This window comes from Terrapene carolina, unplaced genomic scaffold (assembly GCF_002925995.2).
Source record: "Terrapene carolina triunguis isolate 2854851 unplaced genomic scaffold, T_m_triunguis-2.0 Scaffold231, whole genome shotgun sequence".
Classification (NCBI taxonomy): Eukaryota; Metazoa; Chordata; order Testudines; family Emydidae; genus Terrapene; species Terrapene triunguis.
In genome coordinates this window covers 16,378,953-16,396,058 of record NW_020664582.1, presented here as the reverse complement: position 1 = coordinate 16,396,058, position 17,106 = coordinate 16,378,953, and the positions used below count along the sequence as shown (strand labels likewise).

The following is a 17,106-nucleotide window of genomic DNA, read 5'->3' as shown; positions in this document are numbered from 1 at the left end:
TCTACAGCCCACTTACCACCACCCTTCTCCTGAACAACCATATACGGATGAAACTCTAACCATACATACAATTCAACAGCAGCCGCACACGTAGATTTCCATTCTGTAACTTGAATATAAACAATTAATACCAAATCGTGAGTGATCAAGACAGAAAATGCAGTTGTCCTCGGAAGAGCTATTGTGCCAGATTTGGAAACCAAATTCAGTTATTAAAATGTGAAACAGAAAAATGTCAGTCGTGCTTAGAGTACAGCTCTCTACACAGACTGAGCCATGGTATTACCCCTGTAATAGAGCAGCAGTAAGGGTAAGCACTTTTACAGATAGGTCTGCAGATAAGGTTGTGCCCCAGAGTCCACCGATGGAGGGCTGGGATTGAAAGCCAAGTGACCCAGATGTGGGGTTTTACATTCCTTCATTCCATAACTTTTGAGTTTTCCATTTAGGTTTATTTTCATCTTTTTTGCTAGCACTTCTTTGGAGGAAGAGCTGATGCTTGCTGGCCTTTGGCAGAAGTGTGATTTGTGGAGGAAGGGAATTGAAGTGAGGGAGGGTGTGAAAATAGGAATGATTTGAATGAAAATAGTTGTAAATGAGCCCTTCAGGTCTGAAGACGATAATGGAATTGCAGACAGCAAATAAGTACAACCACCGTCAGATGCAAAAGGAACTGAATAACTTAGGCCAACAAATGATGAATGCACTTCATTATAGAACAACGCACAATGCTTTGAAAGCAAAGAATTGGTCATCCAGCCCAATGATCAGGGAAAGATTTGGGAGAGATGCCATTGAAACCAGCTGCTCAGTGTACAGTAGCAGCCAAGAAACCTGGGGCAAGTTTCCTCAGTGGTGTGAATCAATGTGTTTGCTGGCTGAGGATCTTGTCCTCAGGTGACTTGTTTTGCATAAGACACATGTACAGATGTGTTTAAAACTAAAGAGCTCAGTAGGGCCTGATCCTGCTCTATTGAAGTCAAATAGAGTCTGTTGGTTTCAGGGGTGTATGCATTGGGCCCTTACTGAATACATGCTTTACAAAGTTACCATACCATGGTGGATTCAGTTTGTCTAGTCAAATTCCCAAATGTTATTAAATCATAATATGTCTGGAAGCGAATTTTTACAGCTGATTTACAAATCTCTGCAAACAGAGTTTTGTAGTTGAAGTGCTGTCACGCCCTTAACTGTAGCAATGATACAGACAAGAATGCTGTCATCTCAGTCTTCAAGAGAGATGCTAATGTATGAGCTTGACTGTGAATCTTATTCTTACCCTGCAAAGAAGCTGTTGCTGGGTCTGCCTCTGCTCACGTTTCCCACTGTGGAAATCTCAGAGAAACATGGAAGGAAAGGAGAAATTTCTTGCCTTTCGCTATTATTATTTGCAATGTGTTAAATATTTCACCACACACTTTTTCCTTGAAACAATGGACAAAGTATAATGACCTTCTCTATGTAATATTACAGCGCAGATCCTGGGAAAGTTCTGTAAGACACTAGGCACTATGTGAGTTTAGATTAGGAGGTGGTTGTAACCCTCCGGTTCAGCATCTAAGCGGCTTTGTAAAAATAAAACATGTTTTGTTCCTTTTTTTTTTTAATTTAAAATTTATGGGTGCTCCTGGGTTTGTATGCTGGCTGCTGCTTTCCTTTGCTGTCAGAGCTCAAGCTTTGTTGTTATTAAAAAAACAGGAACCACTCTACAGATTGCCATGCATCCTCCTGTCTGTCAGTATCGCACCGTGTTACTTACAAAAACAGAACAGGAACCTGGAAATGAGAGCGCCTCAATGTGCTTGATGTGTTCTTAATAGGTTCCCTGTGTTGCTGTATGCCTCGCTCTGGGCTACACAAATCTCACTCTCCTTGAGGGCTGCACACCTTTTGCTGTTTCTCTGTTATAGCGCTCTGTGGCATGATTTTGGTGCGTTGGATCAAGGGGGATTTCTTCATTTTATTTATTGTTTGTATGATAGTATTAACTAGAGCCTGGAACCAAGATCTCCCCATTGTGGTAGGTGCTGTAGGTACACCTGGGAAGAGGCAGTGTTGCTCCGAAGAGTGAACATTCTAATTAAACAAGAGTTATAAGGGATGGAAGAATTTTTTAAATTTAAATATTATTATCCCCATTTTATAGACGAGGATCTGAGCCACAGAAACACTGAAGTAGAAGTCTCTGGCAAAGCCAGGAATTAAACACAGATTTCCTGAGGCCTAGGCCAGTGTTTTAACCACAAAGCCTCATTCCCCCTTATTTAGGAGACTTATTCATTTAGCAAACACGGCAAGTTCAGTTCCTCTGTCCCCTAGGTAACTCACTCGATACTTTTTCCATTGATGGCACCTCTTTCATTATCACATTTTTTTGGTAGGGTAGATATTTTCTTCTCCTGATCCACTGTAAATATGTGGATCAGTGGAGGTTTTAAGTGTCTTTCCAGTTTCACTAGATGGGTGGAAAATATTCTAGTTTTCTTAAATATCGTGACTTTCCGGTTTGTAATCTGTAGAAACAAACTCTTAGAGCTCTTAACTCAGGCACTTAGAGTCCCATTATAAAATTCACATGGAGCCAAAGAATAAAAGAATAAAATCCTATCCAATTTATTTTAAAAAGGTCTTGGGAAATATTCCTTGTCTCAGGTTTTTCTATTCAACCTTGGGACAATACAATTGTATATTGGCCTCTGATATACGGATTGAATGTTGTGTAGTAAAAATGCTACAAAATTTGCGGTAGGGAGCAACTGCATAGTTCCTTTGATGATGGAAACTGAGTATGAATCTTTTCCTTTTCTCTCAGGCTCTTGAGGAGGCCCAAAAAGCCATTCAGCAACTCTTTGGTAAGATTAAAGATATCAAAGACAAGGCGGAAAAATCAGAGCAAATGGTGAGTAGCAGTTTCTTCCTGGCCTTTAAAGGGAGCGAGAGATCTTCTTTTGTTCCCAGCATTTGTGGTTTGTCCATCCTAATGGTCGCATATTGGTAACACATGCTATTGAGAGTTCATTCTGGCGCTAGTTCTACATGCTGTATGTAGGTTCTGAACCCTTGTCCCTATGTTAATGTGGCTGTAGAAGCTAGCAAGGTTCCAATTCCAGAGAGGACAGGGCCCGTCACATCCTCTCCTTACAATTTGCTGTAGTGGCTTGGATGTTTAATCAGTCTCTTGTTTTTAATCCCTAGGTTAAAGAAATCACACGAGATATCAAGCAACTAGATCATGCCAAGCGGCATCTGACCACCTCCATCACTACCCTCAATCACCTACACATGCTGGCAGGGGGTGTGGATTCACTTGAGTAAGCCACAGGAACTTTCACTGGTGCTTTTATAAATATGGGGCTTTGCAGCTGTATTCTGGAGTACTGGGCAGCATTCTAAATAGTTCTTTATTAGCCGATTCTTCTTCTTCCAGGGAATGTGTGCTCACAGAATTAGCAATGGCTATTATAAATTCTGTTGTCAGGTCTTTTCTGCATGTACCCGGTAGGTCCTGCAGTCCCTGTCCCCAGGGCTGGCTCTGGCTTTTTTGCCGCCCCAGGCAAAAAAGCCTCCGGCCGCCCCCTCCCCCCCACGGGGGGGTGGCCGGAGCCCCGGGCGGAGGGTGGCGAGCCCCGGCGGGGAAGCCAAGGAGCGGCCGGGGGGAGGGCGCCGGGGGGGAGGGCGTCCGGAGCCCCGGGGGGAGGGCGGCGAGCCCCTGCGGGGGCTCGGCTCTCCCCCTGGCAGCCAGAGCGCCGGGGGCAGGGCGGCGAGCCCCGGCGGGGGCTCGGCTCTCCCCCCGGAGGCCTGAGCGCCGCGCCGCCCCCCTCCAGGTGCCGCCCCAAGCACCAGCTTGGTTGCCTGATGCCTGGAGCCGGCCCTGCCTGTCCCATATGAATAGGAACTACTGTTGCTGCCTTGGACTCGAGTCGTGTCCCTGATAATCAGCATTAGAGGACCATAGTTGCTATGTTGGTGAATAATGTTGTTCCATTCAGTTGCATGTCCTAATTCTGAGTGTGGCCTTTACAAATTAGAGCATCCCCCAAGTGGTATTTGAGATTAGTGAAATTTATCTATTTCTTTAGTTGTTTGCATTTCTAAGGTGCCCACCACTACGGTGTGCAGGTGCTGTTACATAAATTACGAAGTACGTTTAATGACCCTTCAAGAGAAGGGAACCCAATTCTTCTCTTCTGCCTGCATTTTGAAACTACGCTTTATCTGTAGTAATCTCTAGTTGGTTTACTTGAGGAGCACACTGCCAGGGCAATCCACAGGTCTTACTTGTTGATGAGATGAGTTTTGCAAGCAACTGGAAAGTTGCAAGACAAGGGCTAGGCCTGGTTTGCATGGTAGTGAATTACCCAACTGAGAGCCCGCTGCAGAGAACCTCCTGTTTCTAGACACTTATAGTTTAAACCCAGCCTTCCCAGCTGTACAGAGCCTGAAAAAGAATGCAGAAAAAGAAATAATTCAATTTGACTTTTCCATCATTTGCTCATGAAAGACATTAACAATAAAGTCAAGGCCAACAGCTTTTCATTATAATTCTCTTCCCTATGAGGCTGTAACTCATACTCTTCTGGGATGAGAAATATCTTGATTTGGGTCAATATGGCAAAATAACATTTACTGCCTTCAAACCCATACTGTGAAGTTGATGCATTCAATAGTTTACATGTTCTTTGCCAAGAGTTACTTTTGACGTCCGTGTTTTTGAAGCATTATTAGATGTATGCTGTCTCCGTTTATTATTTTAGCATCAGTTAAAACAAATTCTAATGCTGCAGTGGAATGTTAATGAAGATTTGTGTATTTTAGACAAATAAATTTCAGTATGCGTGGCTGTGACCCAGAGCACAATGAGGTAATCTATGGAATTGCCACCCAAGATCTGCCCTTAACATTGAGCCTGGTTTTATAATCTCTGATTTCCTCTTCAGGGCTATGACCAGGAGGAGACAGTACAGGGAAGTTGCCAATCTCCTGCAAGGTGTTGTGAATGTGTTAGAGCACTTCAACAAATATATGGGGATTTCACAGATACGACAGCTTTCCGAAAGGTAAAATGATCAGTCTTTGTGCACTTCACATGCCTGCGGGGAAAGGAAGTTAGAAAATGCATTGCACAGGGTAACTTTTCCAAGAATTTAAAGGCTGGATACATTCTTTACAATTTATATCCAGCCAAAATGGATAGTTTAAAATTGGATGCAACTGGTTCATCTCTTTAACTGTCCATTTTATTCATAACAATGATTAATATGTATACAATTCACAAATGACCTGAGCTTCCCATTGCCTGGCTTTTAATAGGCACAGTAATTAATTTATTAGCAGTGAACATTGTTTTATGTGACCTCATATGAATCAGTATTTGTAATAAACCCAGAGCTGATCTTTTCCACCACTTTCTTAGCCTCATGACTTTGGCCCAGAAGCGTAACACAAAGTAGAAGATACGTACATTTAAAACAAAATAATGCTCGGGGCCCGTTTCTGTCCTGACTTCCACCTGACTTCAATGGAGTTGCACAGAGCTTAAGTCAGGGCAGAACTTTTCCCCGTAGTGTTGAGTCTGGAGCTTCATGTGTGCCCGATTCCCATTGGTTCATGCAGCTGGAGTCGTCACTTTATTTCCCTCAAAATAACCAAATAAGGCTATACTGAATCCACTGAGTTTTGTATGGTTTCCACCTGAAACTGGCCCCACTTGGCTCTGAGCTCAGCAATACGAGTGCAATTGCGGTTTGCAGCCACCACCCCACCCAGGAAAAAAATAAATGGACAAAACATGCCTGGTTCTGCTATGAAACTTTTTCACCCAGCTTGGTCACGGTGCTGTTTTTCTGGAATTGATTTAACAACAAAATCCAAACTAGTGAGCTGAGCTTGTGGTCTTTCTCTACACTGCTGCATGGGATACTTAGCCTTGATCTCTGGTTCTGGTCTCTTCTTGAATTAGCAGTGTATCTTGTCACCCAGTACCACCCCCATCTAGCTGATTAAGGATCAGTATTGAGTAACCCACCCAAGCCTTCTTGGGGTGGGATGGCTTCAGTTGGGAATTTGAGGATGGGGCTGAGAAAATGTCTAGGAGACAGCTAGTGTGTTTTACCATCCCCCTCACTCCTTGGTGGTTAAAATGAACAACACTGAGTACAAAACTGCCTGAGACGGTGCTAAAGGCAGATCCAAAGAGTCAAATTAAACGTGTGCTGCTAGCGTTCATGCAGGGGATGGACTGACAATGTTTTCATAGTAATGTGAACTCATAGTCTTTACTTTAGCCTAATGTTTGCTTTTTTGCGTGCATGTGACTGCCATTCTCAGATATCAAAGCGGGGGCTTGCTATATGAGAGGGGCTTGGCGGAGCTCTGCAGATACAGTGTTTAGAGTGGCTTTGGGTGGCATCCTTCCTAGGGAAAGCAACTAGCAGTCCAAGGCAGTATAGGATTGCAGGCAATATTGATGTCATTGCTTGTGTGTGTCTGAACGCTGAAAACACACAGGCAGAATCTGACCGCTCCTCTGTACTGCACTGACCCTTCTTCCAAAAACCCCAGTGGGGGTGCATGTGTTCCACCCCAGTACTGCTCCCCTCAGCGTCTACCGCAGGGGTAGGCAACCTATGGCATGCGTGCCGAAGGCGGCACACGAGCTGATTTTCAGTGGCACTCACGCTGCCCGGGTCCTGGCCACTGGTCTGGGGGGCTCTGCATTTTAATTTAATTTTAAATGAAGCTTCTTAAACATTTTAAAATCCTTATTTACTTTACAAACAACAATAGTTTAGTTATATATTATAGACTTATAGAAAGAGACCTTCTAAAAATGTTACAATGTATTACTGGCACGCGAAACCTTAAATTAGAGGGAATAAATGAAGACTCAGCACAGCACTTCTGAAAGGTTGCCGACCCCTGGTCTACCGAGAGGCCTAGGGATAATAGGCGTATGTCCTGGTTTGACAGAGCACTTAAACGCAGGCTTAACTTCAAGCACTTGCTTAAGCTTCATCATAATCAGTGAGTTTGAAGCAAATTCTTAAATGCTTTACTGAATTAAGGCCATGGTCCATGTACGTGCCATACCCGAAATAGAAATATGCCCTTTTTCTTCTAGATTACTCCTGGTCTGCACAGTACCAATCCGCTGTGAGTGGGGAGCTGTGGATGAGACTATTGCTAGCCATTACACAGCCACATATTAATGCTGCTTTTGCATCTAATATACGTAATTGCTTATACAGTGAGCCAGAATTTGGCCCATGGTTCCTTTTCTAATGTGCAGCCATTTATTTTACAGTGGCTTGGACTGTAAAATGAAAACTTTTCGTAATGCCGGTAAAAAACACAATGGTATCAAGTCCTACCACAAAATCTGGTGGGGGCCGGGAAGAAAATCTTTTTCTGTTTTACTGCCTCTCTAAGATAAGGCTATTAGAAGCGTAGGGAAAGTCTGTTCTTACTATTTTTAAGATCCTCTTTGTGGGATTTTCCTTTCTCTGTTTAGACAGTTACAGACGCACCATCTGGTAAAGATAGAAGTGGTTGTTTGTGGGGTGAAAGAAGAGCTACACCCAACACGTTGCTAGGATCTCGTTAGTACTTGACAGGCAGCAACTTACTGTAAAATGATTTATTGTTCTGTAATATCTGACTGAGTTTGAGTACATGTGTCCATGTTCCAGCATGATTTGGATTTTGCATTTCTTTTCTCTTTCTTGCTTGGAAGTGTTTTAATGATGAATGTAACATTGAAGAAGATTTTCTAAGCTTTAACACTATTTTCATCCTTTCAAGTTATTGTTTTTGGTGTACCCATTCATTTGTTCTTTGGATTAACAATCAATGCAACCCAAAGTGGGTTGAGGGGCCTTGCATGTTTGTGAAATCAAGCAATGCCTCTTAAAAGTAGAGTTGGATGAAGAACGACAACAACAATAATCATTTTGAATATTTTACTTGTTAAATTGCTACATGACTATTTGACTAGTTCTCTTGTTCAGAGTGAATGAGATGAAGCCAAATGTGAAAACTTGGGAAAGAAAAGGGACAGCTGAACACTACTGGGTGGATTTTCGCAAGAAATATGGTTTTAATTTAGGTTCTTGCTGCTTGATGTTGCCAAACTTAATTGTATGTCATTTAACTGTTGTATTTCTACAGTTCTTGGTAAGTAACTCACCAGGTGCTTTATAAGAGATTTGGGTAGATCCTCTTCTATTCGGGTTCTTGTCCTGATGCTTTATATGGATCTATTGAGCGTCAGATTTTGCATTCAAATTCAGCTGATATTTTTTCCAGCCATGCTTCTTAAAACAACTACTTATGGTGTATTAAAGGATGCTGATTACAGTAAATAGAGATACTGTTATCTCTCATTTCTGCTCTGCTTTCTATCTGCAGAGGGAGGATATAATTAGTGGTGAGAAACCCACCCATGAAAATGGTTTAAAAAGATTTGCAGATAGTGAGGGGAAAAAGCCTGGAAAATATTTAGAAGAGACATAATTATAAGTCTACCACAGAAAAACAGGCTAGTTCAGCCTCTTTTTATCTCAGCAGGCTGCCAGGCGCAGTCTAATATTTCTGGTAGCTTTGGCAAAAGGAATTGTGGCTTCTAGTAATTTACTGTTATTTGAAACTTAGTAAAGTTATTAAAAAAAAAAAAAAAGTAGGGGTAGGGGGGTAGGAGAGAAACAAAGCCTTTGCTAATACCCATGTAGCCAAAGGTTGAAGGCGTGTGCGAGCAGCCATAGCGAAATGCCCAGTCCGGGCTATTTAGGTTCAAGGTGGCTGCTCTGTGACCGTCCCAGCACTTGCTGGGAATCAGGTAAAGAAAGGTTGTCAGCATAAAATAAGCATTAATAAACGTCCAAAACTGAGTTAAACTAGCAACATCTGGAATGGCTAAAACTGCTGAAATTTTTAACTTCTGATTTATATTTCACCATCGATGCTATTGGTTTCGTCTTTGCATTTCAGCTTGGGCACTGAAACGAGACAAGACCGTAGTTTTACAAACGCTTAAACGTGTGCCGTGTTTTACATGTGCAAATAGGCCTGGGACTGCTAACATGAGTGAAGTCACTCAGATGTGTAAGTGTAGCCGGACTGAGGCCTCACTCACTACACTTCCTGTTTCCCTGTACTAATATTTTGAGTTTGTCACAATGAGGGGAATGTTTAATAAAGTATCACAAAATCACACCTGTCATCCTTGATATCTTTTAAAAAGAAGAGATTTCTGTTTGTTAGATTTAGTTAAAATCTATTTTAAAGCTTTGATTCAGCAAGGCACATGCATAACTTTTAGCATGTGAGCACTCCCCTGGCAGTCACTGGGACTACTCACTTGCTTAAAGTTAAGCACAGCCTTAAGTACTTTTCTGAATTAGTGCCTAAAACAACAAATTCCAAAATTGGGTCTATAACTACTTGACAGGGCCTCTTTAATTCGTTCAGCCTTTTAGAAGCCAGCAGTTCTCCTATTCTGAGGTTCCTTTGTACTTTGTATTTCAGCTGGAGTCAAATGCTGATATTACTGTATCCTGTCAAATTTAAGGAAACGGGAATTACAGCAAACAGGTCCACATGTTCATATAAAGTCTCTTATTCACATGGCTCCAGACATGTTTTGAGCCCAAAAGCTTGTTTGTTAGCCCATTAAAAGATGCTGCTTTCTCAATCCACTTTTTTTTTCTTGAGGATCCTATAGTCTTTCCTCACATAAGTTACTCATCTGACTTAAACAGGGTTACACCCATGAGTAAGGGCTGATGGTGTGGGCCTCTCTGTTGCTACAATTTCCCCCTATAGTTTTATTATATTAATATAATTCCTTTCATATCTGGACTAGAGCTGGTTGGAAATGTTCCGACCAAACAGAGTCAGTCAGCCCTGGGGAGCAGCTGGCCTAGGAGGCCGAAAGCCTTGGGGTCTATAGTGCAGCATGGGAGTGACCCTGCCAGCCTGGGCAACCAATGACTGACATTGATGTGAATCTTGTCAATTTCAGTCAGCTGCAGCTGGGATTCTGAGGAGCATATTTTGTTTCAGAAGCACCTTGTACTGGTGTTTCCAAAAGGATTTCTCTCTTCTCCCCCCCCCACCCCCCCCGCAAAATGTCCAGTTCTCAGGAAATTTCAAAATTTGGTGCAAGCCAGAAATCCCAAATTTCAGCCAGCTCTAAGCTTGACCACAAAATAGAAGTATGACTGTAGATCTGAACCTGGAGTGTTTTTGTATAAACTTTCAAATAGCACCGGACAGCAAAGAACGTAAGTGAGAATTGCGTTCAACGTTGCAGGTGGAAAGCTTTTTGAAGGAAGATCCATCTAAATAAATCAGGGAAAAGCAGATCATATTGTGAGAGCAGTACCTAAATATATACATACAAACAGAAAATCTCACCATAATTTTTACTGATACGGATTTTTCTGCATTTCAGCACCTAAGGGAAAATGACAGTTAAAGAATCCCACTTTGTTATTGTCACTTCTTGTAGCATTTCAGCTATTGCTGGAACTGAACTGGGAATATTAAAGAAGCAAATCCTTCTTAGATATGGCTGGAGGGTCTTTTTAAACAATCCAAATCCACACTCAATAAACGTTTAAAAAAAAAAAAATCCCAACCACTCTTGCTAACATATCTGTCTCTATGGAAAAATCCACAGTTTTGTATAATCCGTTTTAGTCCTTAAAGCAGTTCCAGTACAGTAAAAAGTGATGGAAGGTTTCAAGGGTTGCAAAGGGACTTAAGTGCTTAACTATTTACTTTGGCACATTCCAGAATGTGTAGGCATTTCCATTTCTCTAGAAGAATCAATTAAGCCCTGTCAACTTTTATTTCTGGAAGTTAGAAGCTTTGTTCTCTCAGCTAAGTCAAACAAAAGATGGATCTTGTATATGGCTCTTTAAAGAAAACAAAAGATTGAGTTGTTTAAACATTTCCACCCTCTTGAAGTCCTAGCTTTTTCATTCTCCTAAAGAAATAAAGGACTTATTATGTGTGACCGTAGTCAAATGATACTCAAATGGAGGTATTTAACAATAGGTCAGTCCACCTGGGAGCTGTGAATAATTCCACTCTGGAAACAGAGGTTTTGTGAAGCCTTTTATACATTAAAAATACACTTTTAATTAAAATATCAATGGTGCACATGAAGATAGAGGCCTAGATTGTCTGCCTATGTAAACTGGTATAGCTCCATTGGAGTTAAAAGAACTACTTTGATTTATACCAGCTGAGAAACTGATCCAGAATGACAGCACTAATTTATAAGGGGGGGATTAAAATCAAGGATTTCTTCCATTAGAACTTAATAAACATTGTCACAGCACTGACTTGTTAGCCAGATGTACTTAGCCCCCCTCCCCCCCCAAAATCCCACCTGATCCAGTTTTGATGAAATAGCCTACATCATGTAGATATTACTTTAATCTATGCTACATTTTTGTGTATTTTCATCTAGCTGCTTGGGTTGAAGAGCATGTTTTAGCAACATTTGTAGATTTCAAACACAAAACAACTAGTTGTAATTCCGGGAACAAAGTAATTGCTTGCTCTTTCTCTGGCAGGGTAAAGGCTGCCCAAAATGAGTTAGGACAACAAATCTTGGCAGATTTTGAAGAAGCTTTTCCTTCCCAGGGCACAAAGGTATTGTGGCTTTTTTCTCCCTCTAATGAACAGTCTGTTGTTCAAATGAAATGTCAAGCATAGTCATCTTGGGCTTTTATTTACTATTTGATCTGTGTGTGACTTCTTTTGTTTTAGGAGATATTTTAGAAAGAAACTTAGTCTCCTGAGTGGTAGTGTAATGCGTGTAATTTTCTTACTGTTTTCCATCAAGTAAATGTATGTAAATAGGATGACATTCAATAAAGACAAATGCGAAGTACTCCACTTAGGCCTGGTCTACACTACGACTTTAATTCGGATTTAGCTGCGTTAATCCGAATTAATCCTTAACCCGTCCACACAACGGAGCCAGTTACTTCGAATTAAAGGGCGCTTAAAATCGATTTCTGTACTCCACCCCGACGAGCGGAGTAGCACCAAAATCGATTTTGTAAATTCGAATTAGGGGTAGTGTGGCCGCACACCACTGAATTAATGTGGTTAAAATTAATGGGGTAGTGTGGCCGCACACCACCGAATTAATGTGGTTAAAAACCGAATTAATGTGCTTAGTGTGGCCGCGCACAATCGAATTTATACAATCTGTTTCCCAAATTCGAATTATCTAAATTCGAATTAATCTCGTAGTGTAGACGTACCCTTAGGAAGGAACAATCAGTTGCACACATACAAAATTGGAAATGACTGCCTAGGAAGGAGTACCATGGAAAAAGATCTGGGAGTTATAGTGGATCACAAGCTAAATATGAGTCAACAGTGTAACACTGTTGCAAAAAAACCAAATATCATTCTGGGATGTTTTAAGCAGGAAAAAAGTAATTCTTCTGCTCTACTCCACGCTGATTAGGCCTCAACTGGAGTATTGTATCCAGTTCCGGGTGCCACATTTCAGGAAAGATGTGGACAAATTGGAGAGAGTCCAGAGAAGAGCAACAAAAATGATTAAAGGTCTAGAAAACATGACCTATGAGGGAAGATTGAAAAGATTGGGTTTGTTTAATCTGGAGAAGAGAAGACTGAGGGGGGACATAACAGTTTTCAAGTACATAAAAAGTTGTTACAAGGAGGAGGGAGAAAATTTTTTCTCGTTAACTTCTGAGGACAGGACAAAAAGCAATGGGCTTAAATTGCAGCAAGGGAGGTTTAGGTTGGACATTAGGAAAAACTTCCTAACTATCAGGGCAGTTAAGCACTGGAATAAATTGCTTTGGGAGGTTGTGGAATCTCTGTCATTGGAGATTTTTAAGAGCAGGTTGGACAAACACCTGTCAGGGATGGTCTAGATAATACTTAGTCCTGCCTTGAGTGCAAAGGGCTGGATTAAATGACCTCTTGAGGTCCCTTCCAGTCCTACAATTCTATTAATATGTTCTGGATCAGGCCTTCGGGGTTGCAAGAGCAGGCCCTTACCTGTCACTGTTTATCTTGTTGGTTCACTTTTTGCATTTGTCCCTTCCAGTCCTGTGATTCTATGTGAGAGATGTGGGGTTAAGTTTATCTCACGGTATTTTAGATCCATACTAGGTAGTTGTGAGATTGCAATCAATTTCATCTGGCATCTACAGGATCCTTATTGCAGAGTAAAACTAAAGTGTGCTTGGATGAATCAGAAGCATATTGAAGTGAGCAGAGGACAGAGCTCGGAGCCTGGATTTTTCTGAACTGGAATTGTGGTCAGGGCTGCCCGGGGGGGGGGGGCGGGCAAGTGGGGCAATTTGCCCTGGACCCCACAGGGGCCCCCACAAGAATATAGTATTCCATAGTATTGCAACTTTTTTTTATAGAAGGGGCCCCCAAAATTGCTTTGCCCCAGGCCCCCTGAATCCTCTGGGTGGCCCTGATTGTGGTTCAGCCACTGACTCAAGTCACTTAATTTTACTGCTTCAGTTACTTCAGGGGTTCTCAAACGGGGTTGGGACCCCTCAGGGGGTCGCGAGGTTATTACATGGGGGGTCACGAGCGGTCAACCTCCACCCCAAACCCCACTTTGCCTCCAGCATTTATAATGGTGTTAAATATCTAAAAAAGTGTTTTTAATGTATAAGGGGGGGGGGGTCGCACTCAGAGACTTGCTGTGTGAAAGGGGTCACCAGGAAAAAAGTTTGAGAGCCACTGAGTTACATCATCTGTTTTAATGGGGTTAACTTTACCTCCCTCACAATTGTGGTGTTGGGATTAATTAGCACTTTAAAACATTAACTGTTAATATTTGTTTTTCTTTTTAAATAGCCATAGATACTCATTCAATATTCCTGTATCCTCTCCCTGTGACCATAAATAATAATGTCTTAGAAACTTAGCAAAACAGCACTGGAAGGGACCTTCTGGGTCATCAAGCCCAGTCCCCTGCTGTTGCTGGCAACCCAATATCATCCTGTTCATAAATGTATCAAGATCCAGATTTATCAAAACTAGTTAGACTGTTTGTCCTCACTACCCCTAGTGGAAAGTTAGGTTGGGTAAGTTCTCGTGCTGTTTGGATAGTGTAGAGGCTGCTGAACGCATTACACGCCTCTATGATATTCTGCCTGAGCCAAATCTGGCGCTTTATGGGCTACGGTGCCGCTGAGGGACAGGTGCGTATTGATGACATCTAGACACATTGCTTTAGTTCTTCTGGCGCTCTTTTCCATCCTGCTTTCGCTGGGTCAGTCCCAGTGGATTCCCGCAGGGAACTTGGTAGGCACGTGGAGCAGATCATACTGCTTCAGAGAGCATTGGGTGACCATTTGAGAGAGTGGGACCTGTTCAGTTAGAAAACGGATCCTTTCATCCAACTGGAATTCATACTATTTGATGTCTTTGATCATTCGGAGAGGCTGCATCTGGATGGTGTCCTATTGGAAGGCTGCCTAGGAAAACACTTTTCATGGTTAGAAACCTTCTTCTAATTTCCAGATTAAACTTATTCATGACCAATGTATACCCCTTTCTTCTTGTGCTAACGTCCGTTAGTCTAAATAGCTGTTTACCCTCCTGATGTATTTATAGAGAGCAAGTTCTTGTGCTTGGTCCCAGCTTTTAATAATTCTGGGGAGGCACCCAGCTGATTGTCTGTGCATGGCTCTCCTACCATACTCTCTACTGAGCTTACCTAGCAGCCACCAAAAGTCTTGTTTACAAAAGACAATACTAGCAAGAAAGAAGTTCGTCCCAAGGGGAGGCTCTGACTGTCCAGACTTCGCAGAGCAGAGTGGCTGGCTGCAGTTCACATTTCTTTCCCTAATTCAGCAATCTGCCTCATGAGCTCTACCTGCTGCTGAAGTGTGCGTGTATATGGATTGTAAAAGTTAGCCAGGCCTCTCGGCTCCATTGCCAGTCCTTGGAGCAGCATAAAAATGAAAACCCCACTATGCTGCAATGAGCCGGTATGTTCGTGCATACTAAGAAGCAGAAGTCCAGCAATAATTTTGAATTACTGTTTGCTCAGTGGAGAATTTGGATTCCTTGCACGGGAGGAGCTAACTCTGTCTTCCAAAATACCACCACTGCTCCTTGACCATGTACCTAATAAATCATTTGCCTTGTCTCTTCAAGGAACTAACAGACAAAGAGACCCGCAGTTTCATTGCCCAGGGACATGACCCATGAATACAACAGAGTCTCATCAGTTTCATGGTTTACTTTTAATATTTTAAATGAGCACCTGAAGGTGCAGTTAATGTCCTAATTTTTTTTCCTTCTCTGGTGGCCTGGGCTCAAATCTGGCTTATTTGTCAGAAACAAAACGAGTCTTGTAGCGAGAGGGTTGTCCACATCAAAGATCATAGCAGTAGCAGATCCTGGTTAGGAGCAGTTAAAGTGTGTCGCAGGTCATGACTGAATTGTGATGGCAAGGCTGTGTAAAGGAAGCTTGCAAAGTGGCAGCCCGCCAGTCTCTGGCTTCTGACCACTGTTGTCACTGTCGCTTTAAAGAGCTCTTATTTTTAATTTAAAAATTCACTTCCAAGGTCAGATCCTCAGCTGGGGTCAGCTGTTATAGCTCCATTAAGACCAGCAGAACTGCACTGTTTTACAGATCTAGGCCACGTTTTTTATAAAAGGTAACAACATTGGGACAGGCACTGTCTCTTTGTTCTGTACAGCACCTCCCACAGTGGGCCAAGACTGGCCTGCTTGGCGCTATGGGGATGCAAAAGATGGTGATAATACATGTAACAATGCTTAGACTTGTTTTACTTCTTCTTGCTTATCCCTCCTGCAAAGCCTAGAGTTCTCTGAGAATAAAGCACCTTTCATGCAGATGGGCCTCAAAACACTTTAGAAATGTTACTAAGCCCTTGTTCAAGTATAGGGATCGCTTTGCCCACCACTGCACTGGTGGAACGCAGCAGATGTTTAAGAACAGGGATTGCACAATGGCAACCTTACTTCAAGCTCATTGAAATCAATGGAGAGGCTTTGGAATTGCCCCTGAACGAAGAGTAACTCTGTGTCCAATTGAAACTCCCCTGGGGCGTGGGATTTTACTGAAGATGCTTCTAAGCAACTGTGATGTTTGCGGTCTTCTGCAGTAAAGCTGTGGTACGTGCCAATATCGGCCAGCAATCAAATAACTTTCTAAATGTTGAAGCTTTGATCAACTCCTGTCTGCTTTTTATTTTTATTTTATATTTTGGCCGTCCGTGTGGGTGGGAACACGTTTGCTTGTCCCAGGATTGCTTTGTTAGCCCTCCTTCTTCAGAGAATTATTCTGTGTATAGTGAAGGGCTTAACAAAAATGATGTGCTGAGCTGGCTGCGCTTTTCCAGCAGGTAGCAATCGAGTTGTCAAGCCACAGGGCACCTTTTGCTGAGAGATGTTTCATTGTTCATCCACCAGAACCCAGATACCTGAGCGTCAATAAGCAGGGGCAGCAGCAGCAGTGGTGGAAAAAGGGAACTAATAGTAGAGGACAAAAACAAGATGAAGCTACAAAAGCCAGTAGATTTTGCAATCTCTCCTTTAGGCTTTTTGGCTAGTAAACCTTTTGTTCTTGTTTATTTTGACAGAGGCCTGGCGGACCCAGCAATGTCCTCCGTGATGCATGTCTAGTTGCTAACGTCTTAGATCCCAGAATCAAACAGGAAATCATCAAGAAATTTATTAAACAACACCTCTCGGAATACCTGGTACTTTTCCAGGAAAACCAAGACGTAAGTGGAACACAGCATGCTGTGGTTGGATTTTACGTTTTGCAAAAGAAACAGATTTTGCTTTGTTGGCAGCTACTAATTTCATACTTACCCAGCTTGATTTTGTAATATTTGTTTCTGAACTAACTGTGTCAGAGATGAGTAACGACTTAATGATGTGCTATTGAGTGGATGATGATTTAGGAGACGTGGTCTTGGGCTGTACTTTTTCCTTCTAGCAAGGAACCTGCAGGCAACTAGTGGCCCAAGGGCCAGAGTTTGAAAGCCAGCTGAAAATGGGAATCCAGGAATTCCTAAACTCTAATCCCCCTGACTTCCTCAGGGGTTT

General features: G+C 42.2%; 1 protein-coding gene across 1 annotated transcript in view; it reads left to right on the top strand.

Moving 5' to 3' along the window:
* The window catches only part of VPS53 (VPS53 subunit of GARP complex), an 87,672-nt gene that overhangs the window by 19,320 nt on the left and 51,246 nt on the right, over positions 1–17,106 (top strand). The window contains exons 3-7 of the mRNA XM_029912542.1: positions 2,813–2,899; positions 3,196–3,311; positions 4,938–5,057; positions 11,583–11,661; positions 16,635–16,778. Of these exons, the coding sequence (XP_029768402.1) occupies positions 2,897–2,899; positions 3,196–3,311; positions 4,938–5,057; positions 11,583–11,661; positions 16,635–16,778 (462 nt within the window). The 5' untranslated portion in view covers positions 2,813–2,896. The remainder of the gene's footprint in view (positions 1–2,812; positions 2,900–3,195; positions 3,312–4,937; positions 5,058–11,582; positions 11,662–16,634; positions 16,779–17,106) is intronic.